Source organism: Hyperolius riggenbachi, chromosome 4 (genome assembly GCF_040937935.1).
Source record: "Hyperolius riggenbachi isolate aHypRig1 chromosome 4, aHypRig1.pri, whole genome shotgun sequence".
NCBI classification, from domain to species: Eukaryota; Metazoa; Chordata; class Amphibia; order Anura; family Hyperoliidae; genus Hyperolius; species Hyperolius riggenbachi.
The window spans coordinates 100871639-100888204 of record NC_090649.1 but is presented as its reverse complement, the minus strand read 5'-3'; the positions used below and the strand labels follow the sequence as shown (position 1 = coordinate 100888204).

Sequence of the window (16566 nt, the reverse complement as noted above, 5' to 3'; positions counted from 1 at the left end):
ATCAAATTTCTTTCACTCTTAACTGACGGCAGTCTGCTCTAATCTAATGGCAGATTAAAAGATGAGGGGAGGGAAAATTCCCTCACAGTGCATCTGTTAACCCTGTGTGTGTGAGAGAGAGAAAACTCTCAGCAGCTGCTGTGTCTCTAACTGAACTGTCTGCAGAGAGGAGAGGAAATGTAACTTGTGTGCAACATAAACATTTGTATGTGAAATCTGACACCTGACAGGCTTTTCATATAACTCTGCTTCAATATTACACTGTTCTTAGCATGTCAGACTGCAGAGATTTACCTCTGCAAATGAGACATTCCAAATGAAGCTAACATTTACACACAATGAATGAAAGCTTTTGTCTCTGATATTTAACATGAAATGTAGGAAAATTATTACACGGCTACTTAGACATTATTTGTATATTGTCATTTTAGAACAATTTGGTTTGATAGTGTTCCTTTAGGCTAGTTACACACCAGGACGTTGCGTTTAGGGGACGTTTTAGGGCACATAACGTGCCCCTAACGCAACGCCTGGTGCTCTCTGGTGTGGACGTCGGAGTGAGCCGCGTTGTGCAGCTCACTCTGGCGTCCGTGATGCCGCAATGCGTACTCTTGGACACATGCGGCATCACGTGGTCCCGCCAGGCCAATCGCCGCACAGAGCGGCCGCTCCAGGAAGTAAACACTGCACGTCACTGAGTGCAGTGAATATTAATTAGCCATGTGCCTGGCCGCTCTCCACTCCTCCCCAACATGACTGAGCATGTGCAAACAGTCTAACGCGGCTTAGCCGCGTAGAACGCACAGCATGCAGCACTTTGCTGCGTTACAATGTAATGCAACGTGGGCAGTGTGAACAGCCCACTTGTGTTACATTGCTGTGCATTGGGGGAGCGTTACAGGCTGCACTAACGTACGCCTGTACCGTCCCTGTGTGCAAGAAGCCTTAAAGAGAACCAGAGACGAAGCACCCTCATGTATTTTATTACATTTATCAGTGGGAACATGACAGTAAACACCTACCATGCTTTTAGTTTTATTCTTCTCAGTCTAATCTATCTGTTATCAACTGTGATAAGAATCCACCGACTATTCAGTCGAGGTTTGACCTGGAATCATTATAGCTGAGTCACTCTTCTGTGGAGTCTTTTCAAGCCCAAGCCTGCCACCTCCTGGATCAGATTTCATACTCAGAGCTGTTGACATGGGAGGGTCTGCTGCTGCCGAGAAAGAAGCTCTGAAACAGACAGTGTATCTGTGTGCACTGTGCAGCCAGTCATTATCTACTGTATGCAGTTTCATTTCTATGAGAGACACTTCCTACAGGCAGCCACACAGCATACCAGAATAATAGTTGAAAGCAGACAGACGAAAGGCTGCAGCAGCCCTGCTTGTCTATAGTCTCATAGAGGATAGACAGCACATCCAGAACAACTTATAACCCGGAAGCAGAACAGGTTTGAGCCGGCGGCCATATTTGATTTTTCCTGGAGCAATAATGGATAAAAAACACTCAAAAAGGCACACCAGAGTGGCGAAATTATCAGGTAGAACATTTATTCTTTACAAGCTATCAACTGATATGTTTATTTTGTGTGAATCGTTCATCTCTGGTTCCCTTTAAGGTAGCCCCAGGTAAGTATGGAACCTGAGACCCGTCTCGTCTCCGGCTCACTTTGTTTGGTTCACACGTGAATCTGCACATTTCTGGTCCAGTCCTATCAGTTTTGAATCAGTTTATCAGTTTTACCTGACAGGACCAGAAATGTTGACCTTTTATGTGTGAACGCACCCATAGAAAACTGATACAAAATAGACAGGACTGGACCGGAAATGTACTCCTTTTATGTGTGAACACACCCATAGTAAACTAAGACTGAACTGACAGGACTGGAAATGTATACCTTTTATGTGTGAACACAGCCATAGAAACACATACAAAACTTATGCCAACTGTAAAAAGCTGGCAGGACTCAACACCTATTTATGTGTGAACCAAGCCTAAATTAGTCCAATCACACTTCTTTCTACACTCCCATCCATCTCAGACCATCAGCACTGGATACAGACTCTTGCCAGTTTTGTGTGAGAGAGAGCTAGTTCAATATGCAGTTAAGGGTCGGTCCACTCTTCTCCCGTTCCAATTCGGATCCATGTTTTTTTTCTGAAAAACTGATCCATTTGACACGGATCTGGATGGCAGGGCACATTATGGTCCTCGCACACGTCGATCGTGTCAGTAACTCGTTGCTGCACACCTCTCGCCGCCACCGATAGTCCCGCCGCTCGGGCCCTTCCACAGCTTGGACGCCAGCAGAAACATGGCTCTCCATAGGCTGCAAGAGGCCAATTCTGCCTAGCAACAGGGAGAATTTTCATTGGTTTAACATGAACCAATGAAAATTCTCTCTTGCTGAGGACAGGATGCAGCGACTAGCCTAGTGAGAGCAGACAGTGTCAGTTCTCATAGGCTTACAATGGACTCGTTTTCCCATCCAGTCCGGGAAAACGTGTCAAATCTGGACTCTCCACGGCGATTTATTTCGGGGGAACACAGATCCGTGTGCGAACCGTGTTTCTGCACGAGTGTGACTCTGTATGGAAGCTGAATACACATAAAGCCCATTAGGGGGATAGTCCGTGACATGCGAGTAGTTCTGAGTTATTACAGGGTTATGCAACTTTTGTAGACAATTTAATGCAGCTTGAAAATGAACCAACTGAATTCCACCTTGTTAGGATTTGATTGGTCCATGTTTAACCTGTAAAATTTGCCTGCAAAATGTACATAATGCTGCACCAACTCTGAATTATTTGCATTTCATTAACCATCTCTAATGCCCCATTAGTCAGCAGCGATGGGCTTCCGAGTAGAAAGCCACTCGAATTTGGAATTAAAATGAGGCTTAATTGCCGCAGGTGTGTGCACGGGAGAGAGGGGCTTACTTAACCAGAAGTCCGTTGGCTTCTATGCATCTCAATTCACTGGCACGCGAATTGCGTAGCATGGCCGTGATATCAGTTATCACGGGTTAGTGAATCAAGCCCCAGGTGGTGTGGTGTGATTTTTGAGAGGCAGAAGAGACTTCTGCAGCACATCACACCGCACTGCACTACTGCATGCAGATTTGTCCCTGCGGCAGACAGCGCCAACAGGAGAATCTTCATGCCCCCAAACGTGCGTGCAAGTTGTAGAATTCTGAGATCTAAGTCACATGCACACTTCCAGACATGAAGTGCATCATGTGACTTCCACGGCAGCCCAGATCTTCAATCCAACAAGCTCTTACTGGTTTTCTTCAGAGGGTCTCCAAGCGGTAACGGAGGTCCGGAGGACAGCATGGGAAGCCTCTACAGGACCCAGAGGGCTCCCTCTTCTTGGGTAAGTATGTGTTTCTTAACCTGAGGTTCTCCTGGGGTACACTTTAAATGACACACTATGATGTTGTTGCCACATGTCAGAAAAATACATAGCATACCTATAAACTGGACACTACCTGCAACAGCAGTCCTGATTTATTGCAGTGATGTGTGATTATCTTGATGGTTTGAGTCTGTGGTCACTGTCAGACAGCGGTGGAAAATCAGCACCCCACCAGCAGCAGGACGATGGTGGTGATTTTGTACTACGTTGACTAACAAGCTAGCTGCATCTGAATATGTGTGCTCACAATTCCAGGGTGATAGATGCTGCTTTTGTCTGTCTGTATCAGCAGACACAGGACAGGAGGAGGATATCCTATTTTAAATTTGTGCAGTTTGTTGCCATCTAGAGGTGACTTGTATATATTACACTCTTGTATTCACGCTTTTCAGAATACAGTATACAACCTCTGCTGGAAATTACTATTCAGTCATTATCACTGAACTGAAATCTGCTTGTTTAATGCATCAGTTTAAGCAGTGCTTGAATGCACAACAAAATTTGATTGATTACATGTAAATATAGCTTTACTAATTTGCTGGCGTGTAGAAGGGATTCCCTGCTTTCTGTAATGCAAAATATTAAGAAGTCCTTCACTAAATTGGTTAGGAGTTGTCGCCCCATTCCGTCCTGTTGTCGCCCCAATTCGCCCTCTTTCCCTTTCCCAAGAGGCCCCAGTTTTTGTATTTCAAAGTTTATGGTTGAAAACACACAGCTTATCAGCAAATCAAATTATTTGCAGCAAGTGTACATTAACAGGCAGATGCAAAAGTATTAACTAAGTAGAGGTCTGCAAAACCTGGGGTCTTCCAGAAAGAGAAAAAAAGCACAGGAGCCCCTTATGGTGTAGTATGTTATGCAGGTTCTATAAATAAGACCAAAACAATTTTCGCAAAAAACAGACCACACATGTCACGGGAGTCAACCTACTTCTTCGGGTCAGTGAAGTGAAGAATATCTGCTTCAGAGGTCGCCGACCACATGTGGTCAGCAACTAGTCCCGGACTGATTGTTGGGAAACTGAGCCTTGCGGGGAGAAACGGAGGAGAAGCGATCCTGGTGTTGATACAACACTGGATGTATATAATCCATTCCACCTCACGGGTGTGGCATATCAAGGTTTTGATTAGACAGCATGAATATTGCACAGGTGTGCCTTAGACTGGCCACAATAAAAGGCCACTCTGAAATGTGCAGTTTGATGACACAGCATAATGCCACAGATGTTGCAACGTTTGAGGGAGTGTGCAATTGCCATGCTGACTGCAGGAATGTCTACCAGAGTTGTTGCCCGTGAAATGAATGATCATTTCTCTACCATAAGCCTTCTCCAAAGTTGTTTCAGAGAAATTGGCCGTACATCCAACCAGCCTCACAACCGCAGACCAGGTGTAACCACACCAGCCCAGGACCTCCACATGCAGCATGTTCACCTCCAAGATCATCTGAGACCAGCCACCCAGACCACTGCAGCAACAGTCTGTTTGCACAACCAAAGAATTTCTGCACAAATTGTCAGAAACCATCTCAGGGAAGCTCATCTGCATGTCCGTCGCCCCCTCACCGGGGTCTGGACCTGACTGTAGTTTCTTAGCCATAACCAATTTGAGTGGGCAGATGCGCACATTCGATGGCCTTTGGCACGTTAGAGAGGCTTTCTGTTCTAGGATGAGTCCCGGTCTTCACTGTTCAGGGCAGATGGCAGACAGCGTGTGTCGCATTGTGTGGGTGAGCGGTTTGCTGACATCAACTTGTATCGAGTGGCCCATGATGGCAGTGGGATTATGGTATGGGCAGGCGTAGGCGTATGTTATGGACAATGAACACAGGTGCATATTATTATGCACAGAGACACCGTGGCGAGATCCTGAGGGCCATTGTTGTGCCATTCATCCACGACCATCACCTCATGTTGCAGCATGATAATGCACGGCCCCATATTGCAAAGATCTGTACACAATTCCTGCAAGATGAAAAAATCCCAGTTTTTGCATGGCCAGCAAACGCACCGGACATTTCATTTATATTTCCGTTTATATAGCTTTATTTTTAGAACATTGCATCATTATCTAATATTTGCAGTTTACACACTACACTCTGCATTTTAAACTATGAAACAGAGCAGAGCTAATTACCCTTTAAACTTTTCTGCAGAAAAATCTTATCTGAAGTTGTCTTTCACTGTTTCTTTGGTGTACAAGTGCTTCAGAAAACAGCAGTGTGGCGGACCAAGCTTGGCCGGAGAGTTCAGAGAAGCTCTTTCGCATAGATAACAAGTGAAGTTTCTTAATGTGACCCTGAGCAGGACCAAAAAAAAAGCCATAATAAAATTACCTGGGGCTTCATCCAGACCCTCGTTGTCCGTTAAGTCCCCCTGGAGGACACTGAGGGACGTCACGGACAACAAGGGACTGGAGGAAACCCCAGGTAAGTTCAGTACTTCCTGTACTGGAAACAATATGAGACTCTGTTCTTTGCTGCTAATGTTTTATTTCTTAGCTGTACTACACATACAATTCATTATATCATAAGTTTATTTTCACTTCAGATTCCCTTTAAGTCAGATGAGGGGAAGAAGAGCCATATTATGTTTTCCCATACTTCCCCAATTTCCGTTCTATTCCTCTTATCAGCGAGTCGTAAAGATGTTTCATCTGAGCTGCGCATTTCCCAGGTGATGGCTCCATTATCTGTGTGCAATCTATGTATCCAGAGGAAGTTTGGGAGGTATTTAATTTGTAGGAGATAAAATGTGCCGCTTGCTCCTCTGCTCTTACAATAATTACAAAATGTACCGTATCTCCGAGGGTGCTAATCTCTCCGTATAATAGATCAACATCAGATGTGAGAAACTCAAATGAGAGGATTTATTGAGGATGGGAAATGGGACGTAGTCTTCCTATCTGAATAAAATAAATTCTACAGCCGGCGTAGGTGGAAGACTTAAAGGGGCTCTCACTGTCCAAATGAAAGATCTTTATTTTTTTAAAGAAATTGTGCTGATAGGATCGTCATGACAATCTCCTTATTCTTCTTTAGCGACATATTACCACTGATTACTACAGTATGTGGCAGCCTCAGTCTTGGTGAAATGACAATTCATTATGTATACGTTGGTTAATTTCATGCTTCAAGTGTGTATCAGAATGATTAATCAAATCTAAAGCCTCGTGCTCACCACCCAACTGGTCCAGTGACGTCCCCTTGACAACGGTTGTTAAGCAACGCCTCTTCCTGCAAGCGACGTTACATGACGGGCATGAACAGGAAGTCAAGCGTTCGTGGTACTTTGCGCGGAATTATCAGGGATCTAAAAGATCTGATTCGCCGTGACGGTCGTTATCGCCTCACGGCGCTAAGCGGCATTCAGGTGATCGTGCGCCTGTATACACGTTGCGACATCATGTATTGACCGCTCGTCCCTCAATAAATCGTTGGTCATCAGGAAAATTTTCAGGAAAATCACGACGTGGGTACATAGCTTAAATGAATTGTCCGATCAGGAGGGAGCTTCCTAATATTTCTTGATGTTTTCCATATATACAGTACTGTGCAAAAGATTAAAGGGGAACTGAAGAGAGAGGTATATGGAGGCTGTCATGTTTATTTCCTTTTAGACAATACCAGTTGCCTGGCAGCCCTGCTGATCCTCTGCAACTAATACTATTAGCCATAGCTCCTGAACAAGCATGCAGCAGATCAGGTGTTTCAGTGGTTCAGACTTATAAGTCTGATCTGACAAGACTAGCTGCATGCTTGTTTCTGGTTTTAATCAGATACTACTGCAGAGAAATAGACCAGCAGGGCTGCCAGGCAACTGGTATTGATTAAAAGGAAATAAACATGACAGCCTCCATATACCTCTCTCTTCAGTTCCCCTTTAAGGCAGGTAACACACTTGACTATTTTCGTGTGTGTTTTTTGCACAGAAAAACTGATTCAAACTGAGAACTCAGGTTAATCAATGGGCTAGTTCACACTTAATGCGTTTCTTGCGATCAGAAAAAAAGCAAACTGATATCCTGCAGGATAATCCTGCACATTTTGTCAGTTTTCGCTATCAATTACATTAGCTGCTGTAAAAAATGTGCGCGTTTTTCTGCATACAAACACACTTGGGGCTTGGTTCACTATGCGGTGCTAACCTACTTAGCACGTCTAAAGTCTTTAGGCGCGTTAACCAGGGTGCTAAGTAGGTTAGCACCGGTTTTCTCAATTAGATCGTGCGCTAACTACCGCGCGCAAAGTCCTATGCGTGTGCTAAGTCCCATAGGCTTTAATGGGCACTTCGCGCGGAGCGCCCTGCGCTCTGTGCAGTGTGCGCGCATAACTTTGCACGCGATGCGTTTCGCGTGCAAATTAGCGCGCAAAAATCTTTTTTAGACGTGCTAAGGGGCTTTTCACAGGCGTGCTAACAGTTAGCACCGCTTTGTGAATCAAGCCCCAAGTGAGCAATAAATGCATGCAGACAAATTTGTACAGAAGACTGAAAGACAAGTGTGTCCCCTAGCCTTAGTGGTGTTCTCCACTAGGAAACGCAATCGCGCTGTGATACGATCGCATTTCTTTCAAATTTATGCTGAGGGTGCAGAGTGAAGATACAGGCAGAGAGATTCTTGCCGACATTCGCCATGACCAGAGATACGCAAGCTTGCACTGCTCTCTGCAGTGAAAATAAACATTTTTACTCATGGGGGATGCTGGGGAATGCTTTTAAATGTTCTTTTATGTGACTAAGAATAGTTACTGAAATTTTAATTTTGAGAGTATAATCCCACTTTAAAAGGAACTGAGGTGAGACATATATGGAGGCTGCTATAGTTATTTCCTTTTAAACAATACCAGTTGCCTGGCTTTCCTACTAATCTTTCTGGTCAGTAGTGTCTGAATCACACACTTGAAACAAGCATGTAGCTAATCTTATAAGAGTTTAGTCAGAAATACTGCAGCTTATCTGGATGCTTGTTCAGAGTTTATGGCTTAAAGTGGTAGAGCCAGTGGATCAGCAGGATAGCCAGACAATGTGCATTGTTATAAAGGAAATACATATGTCAGTCTCCATATTCCTCTCACCTTGAGTTCCCTTTAATTGGTCATTTGCATTACATCCTGTATGTGACCAGGGCAGGGTTAAAAAGACACTGAAGCGGAAAAAAAAATATGATATGATTTGTATGTGTCGTACAGCTAAGAAATAAAACCTTAGGAGCAGAGACATAAGTCTAATATTGTTTCCAGTACAGGAAGAGTTAAGAAACTCCAGTTGTTATCTGTGCAAAAGAGCCATTGAGCTCCACGACTTTCAAAGTCGCAGAGAGCTCTGTCTTCTGAAGCTTGTTATCTCAACTGTCAGTCATTGTATCTTCTTTTTCACTGCAGAGAACAGTTCAAAAGTTCACTGCTGCTATGTAAAATCATTTAGAATGCTGAGTAGTGTGTAACCTGCAAATATTAGAGAATGATGCAATGTTATTAAAAAAAAAAACTATACAACTGAAAATAAAAATATGAGAATATTTTTTTTTTGCTACTAATGTTCTAGTAATTATCCATACTACACAACCAATTCATTATATTATTTAAAAAAAAAATCAGTTTCAGTGTCTCTAGTAGTGAGATTTAAGCTGTGTACAGTTTTGCCTGTCAATAGTACTATTCTGATCATTTCAGCCGACAGCAATCCTATAACAGTTCATGCAAGCTCGGCTCAGCTGAGCGGCAGGTACTGCACTTTGGAAGTAGGGGTAAGGGGAGGCAGGAGACTTCCCACAGCGCCTGGAAACTATGACCATCTCTGTGTGGGCAGGCATCAAAGCCATGGCCGAAACACTCACAAACAATCATTTCAGCTGTCAGTAATTTTCATGCTTACCTTTTAAAGCTGAACTAAATTAAAAACTGAAAGTCTGCATTTTTAGCCGTGTCATACTGCAGCACAAAAAAATATAGTGATTTTAAAGGGAACCTAAACTGAGAAGGAAAATGATTTTTCCTTTAAAAATAATACCAGTTGCCTGACTCTCCTGCTGATCCTGTGCCTCTAATACTTTTAGCCACAGCCCCTGAAGAAGCATGCAGATCAGGTGCTCTGACTAAAGTCAGACTGGATTAGCTGCATGCTTGTTTCAGGTGTGTGATTCAGCCACTACTGCAGCAAATGAGATCAGCAGGACTGACAAGCAGCTGGTATTGTTTAACCACTTGAGGACTCATCCTTTACCCCCCCTTTAGGACCAGCGTGTTATTTTATGATCTGTGCTGGGTGGGCTCTACAGCCCCCAGCACAGATCAGGTTGCAGGCAGAGCGATCAGATCGCCCCCCTTTTTTTCCCCCTATGGGGATAATGTGCAGGGGGGGTCTGATCGCTCCTGCCTGCCTGGGTGTTGCGGGGGGGGGGGGCACCTCAAAGCCCCCCTCCACGTCGAAATTCCCCCCTTCCCTCTCCTCCCTCTCACCCCTGGTGATCGGGGCTGCACAGGACGCTATCCGTCTTGTGCAATCTGTGACAGGCTGTCCTCTGTCACATGGTGGCGATCCCCGACCGCTGATTGGCCGGGGATCGCTGATCTGCCTTACGGCGCTGCTGTAGCAGCAGCGCCGTTCAATGTAAACAAAGGAGACAAACGTCTCCTGCGTTTTACATTTAGTCTGCGAGCCGCGATCAGCGGCTCGCAGGCTATTCACGGAGACCCGCTCCGTGATCTAACAGGAAACGGCCGCTCGCGCGAGCAGCCTTTCCTGATTAGTTAGGGAGGCACCTGGCGACGCAGATGTGCGTCGCTGGTCCTCCAGCTACCACTTTGCCACCTCACGGTATGAGTGTGCGGTCGGCAAGTGGTTAAAAGGAAACATTCATATCCTTCTCAGTTAAGGTTCCCTTTAAAGGAAAACTGTACTTTGAAAGTACACGCATTCTGAATCCTGGAAAAGAGGAAGAGGAGGTGCCCAAAATATATAAATTAGTTTTTAAAGGAGACGAGTATCGGTTTCCGTAATGAAAACAACCAGTGTGGTGAAAAAAACGTTTATTGATGATATGTTTAACGAGAGTAAGTCTTGCTTCATCAGGTCAATATTGTGCCATTGGGCTCTGTTCACGAAGGGCAGGTCGGTAAAATAATGGTCTTCGGTAAAATACCTTATCTGGTATTTTACACTTTTTTTTCCAAATTCACTAAAGTTTTCACTATTGAGGCAGAAGTTCTGTAATCTACCAAACAAACATACCTCAATTCCCTAATCCCAGCTCGTTAAGTGTGACTTACCAGCATGGAGCAGGTCAGCGGGCAGGCAGGGTGGCTGTGTGTAAAGCTGAGTACACACGTACGATAACGATCGTTCGAAAACGAACGATAACGACAATCGGACCGATAATCGTGCGCTCCAAATTTTCCAACGATCGTTTTTTTGGACGATAACGACCGTTATCGTTCAATCTGACCGATCCAACCCGGCGGATTTTTTCGACAGATAATCGTTCAATCGTTGCAGTGTGTACAAAGATCGTCCGATAATGATTATCTGTGAAGTAGTACGCATGTTCTTATTGCCTGTCATAACGTCACTTCCGTTCGCGCACGCATTTTTTTATCGTTCGTCGTTCAGTACTATATACTTATATCGTTCACGTGTGTACACAATCATTCATTACGAACGATCTTTTCGGTCTAATTTGAATATCGTGTAAACGTCACAAATCGTTCGTGACGAACGATCTTTATCATACGTCTATACGAACCCTAGGGCCTGTACACACTGCTGCGCTTGCGCTGCGTTTTTAAAAACGCATGCGTTTTTAAAATCGCAAGGTCTTTTGAAAAAGAATGAAAATTGTGATGACTTGTACACACTGGTGCGATGCGTTTTTAGAAAACCGCAATCGCAGTGCCTGCTGCGCTTTTTTAAGCGCAGCGCATGAAAAACGCATTAAAAACGCATGTGCTTGCGTTTTTGCCTGCGTTTTTTAGAGGTCAGTATCCCAGGAGACTCTACAATCTCCTGATTCCTGTTGAAATGTAAACTAGAAAAAAAACAAAGGATTCTTTAGCCAATCAGCAATTACAAGAAAAACGCAAACGCACAAAAAACGCAGGCAAAAGCGCATGCGTTTTTAAAACTACATGCACTTTAAAAACGCATGCGCTTGCGATTTTGCTTGCGTTTTTCAGTGTGTACAGGCCCTAAGACTCGGAGGTTTTCCCTACAGTGCAACCCTGTTATCCCTTTAGATGTGCTGCAGCCACCAGGGGGAGCTCTTCTGTATGCTAAAATACAAATAAGCACATCTAAAGGGATGTAGGGATGCCTTTTGAAAAATCCCTTTCCTCTGCTTAGCTACATTGAAAGTCCAACCCGATTACCTTTCACTTCAAATCAGCGTGAGAGGCAGCGCTGTGTGGCTCTCCCTATTGGCTGCCTAGCTCTCCCCAAAGGCTGTCTGTCAAATCTACCACACAGAGACAGCATGGGAGAGCGAGTTATCGGCTGCTGTGTGCTGAAGAAAATTACCGAACACTTTGGGCCGATAAACTTAATGTGGAAATCTTTGTGAATTGCAGTTTCTTGACATTTCTTGAGACCATTACCAATGCTTTGTGAATAGAGCCCTGTGGCTGCAGTGAAAGAAGCTAAATCCTGTGTAGAGACACAGGGATCTTCTTGTCTTTGCCAATGACAAGATAAGCAAGTTTCTACTGCTCTTAGCAATGAAAATAAACTATTTTACACACAGGGAATACTTGGGAATGATTTCAAGTTTTCTTTTATATTGCTTTTATATTGTTAAAGGTGGCCACTAATGATCCAATTTCTAGCGAAAAATCGTTCGAGCGATCAGAAATTCTGATCGGAAGTGAAATCGTTCACTACACCATCAACGAACCAATCTTTGCTTCCTATCTACCACAACCAACAAGAACATTCAAATTTTGGTGCGACGAAAATCCAATCGGACTACTGATCTTATAATCGTCTGTAATTGATTGTGCCCATCAATGGAGATTATTTACAACCAATCCGATCAGAATTTCTGATTGCTCAAACGATTTTTCGCTAGAAATTGGACTGTTAGTGGCCACTTTAAGAGTAGTTACTGAAATATTAGTTTTGGAAGTATAAACTCACTTTAAGTCACCACCACTGCCACCACCCATTTCTTAATGCATGCTCTGTATTCCTTTCCCCATACTCAAATCGCTGAAGACAGAATGTATTTTCTCTAGAGTTACAGATTGCCCAGCAAGCTCCTAGGATTGTATAAGGGACTAAAAGGGACAGAAAAGCCCTCTTACTAAAATGTTTTGCATAGCATTTAAGCAATAAGGATTGTTGGTCCTTTTTAGCCCCTTACACACTCCTAGAAGTTCTGGTTCACCATGAGCTTGCTGGGCAAGATATAATTCTGGGTGTGTCAAGTCCTACCACATAGAGCCACATAAATCAATGCCATGTACTGAGGACCAACCTGCCGGAAACCGTCTATATGCATGTTGGATTGATGTGGATCTGTACAATTAACAAGCTGAGGCATCATTGCATTCCAGCTGTTCTGGAGGTGTGGTTAGCTTACAGGGACAACAGAGATGAATTGCATATTCAGCAGTGATGCATTGTGGGAGACCTCATCTGCTCACTCCAACCCGAATAAAAGGCAAGCTTCTATTCTCTCTAGGTGACTGATTTTTAGTGAATAGTGTGCAAAGGCTGCTACATCACTAGGAAGCACTGTGCCAGTCAGTATGAAGCCTTGAGGGAATAGCCAGGTCTAGTTGATAGAGAGATGGTATTTGGGGGGGGGGGGGGGATTCTAACTTGAGCTGTCTGAAAATAAAACCGCTAATAAATTGTCTTCCTCCCTCTTTTAGGAATATGTTCTGGCGGTCGAGGCCTATCACACTGTTATGAGGTATTACCCCCAGCAGGAGCCACAGTTGCTGAGCGGCATCGGAAGAATTTTTCTTCAGGTAATTGCAGAACACACAACCGGTGTGTTCTCTCCCCTCCTAGTTATGTGGTCATTAAAGAGCATGAAATATTGCCACAGAGGAAGCCACAGGGGAGCTCATTTGTTCTGGTGTTCATCCAGTAAATCGGACATTACAATTATTAGCTAATGATTAGTAGGCTGAGGAGCCTGTCTGGGAATGATGTGCTAATGCCAGAATCTTTACAGGTACGGAGGAGAAGATGGTGAGATCTCCCACTGGACGAGGGGGGAGGGGGGAGTCTGTGCTGCGTTACAGAAAGATGTAAGCTCCAGGCTTTTGAGGCTCCTCTGTAATCCTCTTGTCAGAGTTACTCCTGCCTCTTACACTGTCTGCCATATCAGTCTTGACAGGTGTCCACAATCTCTTGTATTACCGTGGAAATGCTATAGGCCTTCAGCTGACTGTGACCTTCCTGGCTGCACTGGGCCATACAAGGCCACACTCGGCAGTCCTGTGTTATGTGCTGAATTCCCAGGATGCCCCGGTGTTGCCATGTGCTGGCGCTGGCCAGGATTGTACCGGATAGAGTCATTTATCAGCACTCTGAGTGTTCAGCCTTCATTACTGGACGTGTCAATGAAGATCCTTACAGAAATAATTGAAGTGTACCTATTAGAAGCTCACTGCAGCAGCCTTCAGCCTAACGCTCTATGGGTGCTTTTAGATACAGTTACATTGGATGAGTGTTGCCTGGTCCCGTTATTTTTAGTCTGATCAAGCAACAAACCTATGTCTGTCCAGGATGTGCTAATTCTCTGCAGCTACAGCTATCTGTAAATCCACCTTGGATTTCTTCAAACGGTTGCTTTTTGTATTCCCCACAGCAGGGCTGTATTTACAATAAGGCACCGTAGGCATGTGCCTACAGGCGCCTGATGATGGAAAGGTGGCTTATTCCCCTCCCCAAGAGCCTCCCTCCTGCCTTACATATGAAGAGTCCCGAGCAGAGTGTAAATGAGAGGCGACTCTCGGCATTCCATTGACAAGATCTCTCCCCTTTAGTCAGGGGCACCTCTAGCTACTTAGTATTAGGTAGCTAGAGCTATCTGCAGTATTAGGGGGCACCTGTAGCTACCTATGACGGGTTTGAAAAGTAAGGGAGAAGCCAGCACACTTGCGGTTTGGTGGGTGTTTGTAGGTTTGTGGAAGTCTAGGGTGCCATGACCTCTGTGCCTATAGGCTCCTGTGATGTAAATCCTCAGAGGTCTCCTGTTGCTTGTGTCCTTCCCTCAAAATAAGAAAAAATACCTCTAAATTTAACTGAACTGAATCTGTAGGGAAAGCTGGTAGTCAGCTGTTCTCACTGCTGCCACCTGGTGTTTGTACTGTGTAAAGAAGCCTATCTCTTTGGGCATCAGTGGAACGTTCTGCTCTCTTGTAGGCCACGTTACTGATATTCTACTAGTTAATTCCAATATTTTACTATGACCTAATCTAATTTTACCATAACACTAACCCTCCTTGATGCCGAACACTAACCGAGAGGGAGGGCTAGTGTTGGTCGTAACACTAGCCCTCCCTTTGCAGCCACAGTCCAAATTACGGCTAATAGCTGATAATCGCAACGATTAACATTACCACCTAGGGACTGAACGCTACGTTCTTTTTTTGCCTGTTTTGGAGGAGCTGTTGGAGAAGAGTGTGGATTCCTCTTCTCAGGCTAGAAGTGAATGTGGGGAGGAGGGGATGTTGGAAAGAAGTGTGCAACGCATGTTTCAGAACTGGATCAGAAACATGGTTCTAATCTATTTCTGTATCACGCCTGAAGAAGAACGTTAAAGTTTTGAAAGCGTGCAAAGAAATCTTGCCCAGTTAGTCATTAACGGTATCACCTAAGCAACTTTTGTTATGTCTTCGGATTCTCTCCGTAACTAATACTGGACCACATGCAAATGGCTTTACAAATACCGTATATACTCGCAAGCAAGCCGACCCGCATGTAAGCCGACCCCCCCAAAAAACAGGAAAAAATGATTGACCCTCATGTAAGCCGGGGGTAGGAAACGCTGGCCGCGTGATCCCCCCAGTATGTCCCAGTATAGCTAGTATAGTGCCCAGTATAGGTAGGTAGTGCTCAGTATAGCAAGTAAAATGCCCCAGTATAGCTAGTATAGTGCTCAGTATAGCTAGTATAGTGCTCAGTATAGCTAGTATAGTGCTCAGTATAGCTAGTATAGTGCTCATTATAGCTAGTATAGTGCTCAGTATAGCTAGTATAGTGCTCATTATAGCTAGTGAAGTGCCCCAGTTTAGCTAGTATAGTGCTCAGTATAGGTAGGTAGTGCTCAGTATAGCTAGTAAAATGCCCCAGTATAGCTAGTATAGTGCTCAGTATAGCTAGTATAGTGCTCAGTATAGCTAGTATAGTGCTCAGTATAGCTAGTGAAGTGCCCCAGTTTAGCTAGTATAGTGCCCCATTATAGCTAGTATAGTGCCCCATTATAGCTAGTATAGTGCCCCCCAGTATAGCTAGTATAGTGCCCCCAGTATAGCTAGTATAGTGCCCCATTATAGCTAGTATAGTGCCCCCAGTATAGCTAGTATAGTGCTCAGTATAGTGCCCCATTATAGCTAGTATAGTGCCCCATTATAGCTAGTATAGTGCCCCCAGTATAGCTAGTATAGTGCCCCCAGTATAGCTAGTATAGTGCCCCATTATAGCTAGTATAGTGCCCCCAGTATAGCTAGTATAGTGCCCCATTATAGCTAGTATAGTGCCCCCAGTATAGCTAGTATAGTGCTCAGTATAGTGCCCCATTATAGCTAGTATAGTGCCCCATTATAGCTAGTATAGTGCCCCCAGTATAGCTAGTATAGTGCCCCAGTATAGCTAGTATAGTGCCCCCAGTATAGCTAGTATAGTGCCCCATTATAGCTAGTATAGTGCCCCATTATAGCTAGTATAGTGCCCCATTATAGCTAGTATAGTGCCCCATATAGCTAGCATAGTGCCCCATATAGCTAGCATAGTGCCCCAGTATGGGTGGGTGGGTAGGTGCTGTCCCTCCCCGCTCCCCCCGCGGCCGCCGCCGCTGCTATTACCTTAGGCGGCGCCGCTTCCTCTATCCCCGTCCTCCTCCGGTAAGTTCGGTAACTCATTCACAGCAGCGCGCCTCTCGCTGCTGTGATGACGAGGAAACCATAGAGAGCGGCTTC

The 16566-nt window shown here is 44.6% G+C and overlaps 1 protein-coding gene across 3 annotated transcripts in view; it reads left to right on the top strand.

Moving 5' to 3' along the window:
- TRAPPC12 (trafficking protein particle complex subunit 12) overlaps positions 1-16566 on the top strand; it is a 232474-nt gene that overhangs the window by 195337 nt on the left and 20571 nt on the right. For all 3 annotated transcript variants that reach the window (XM_068280348.1, XM_068280349.1, XM_068280347.1), the window contains exon 9: positions 13288-13386. In XM_068280348.1, coding sequence (XP_068136449.1) covers positions 13288-13386 — 99 coding nt within the window. The remainder of the gene's footprint in view (positions 1-13287; positions 13387-16566) is intronic.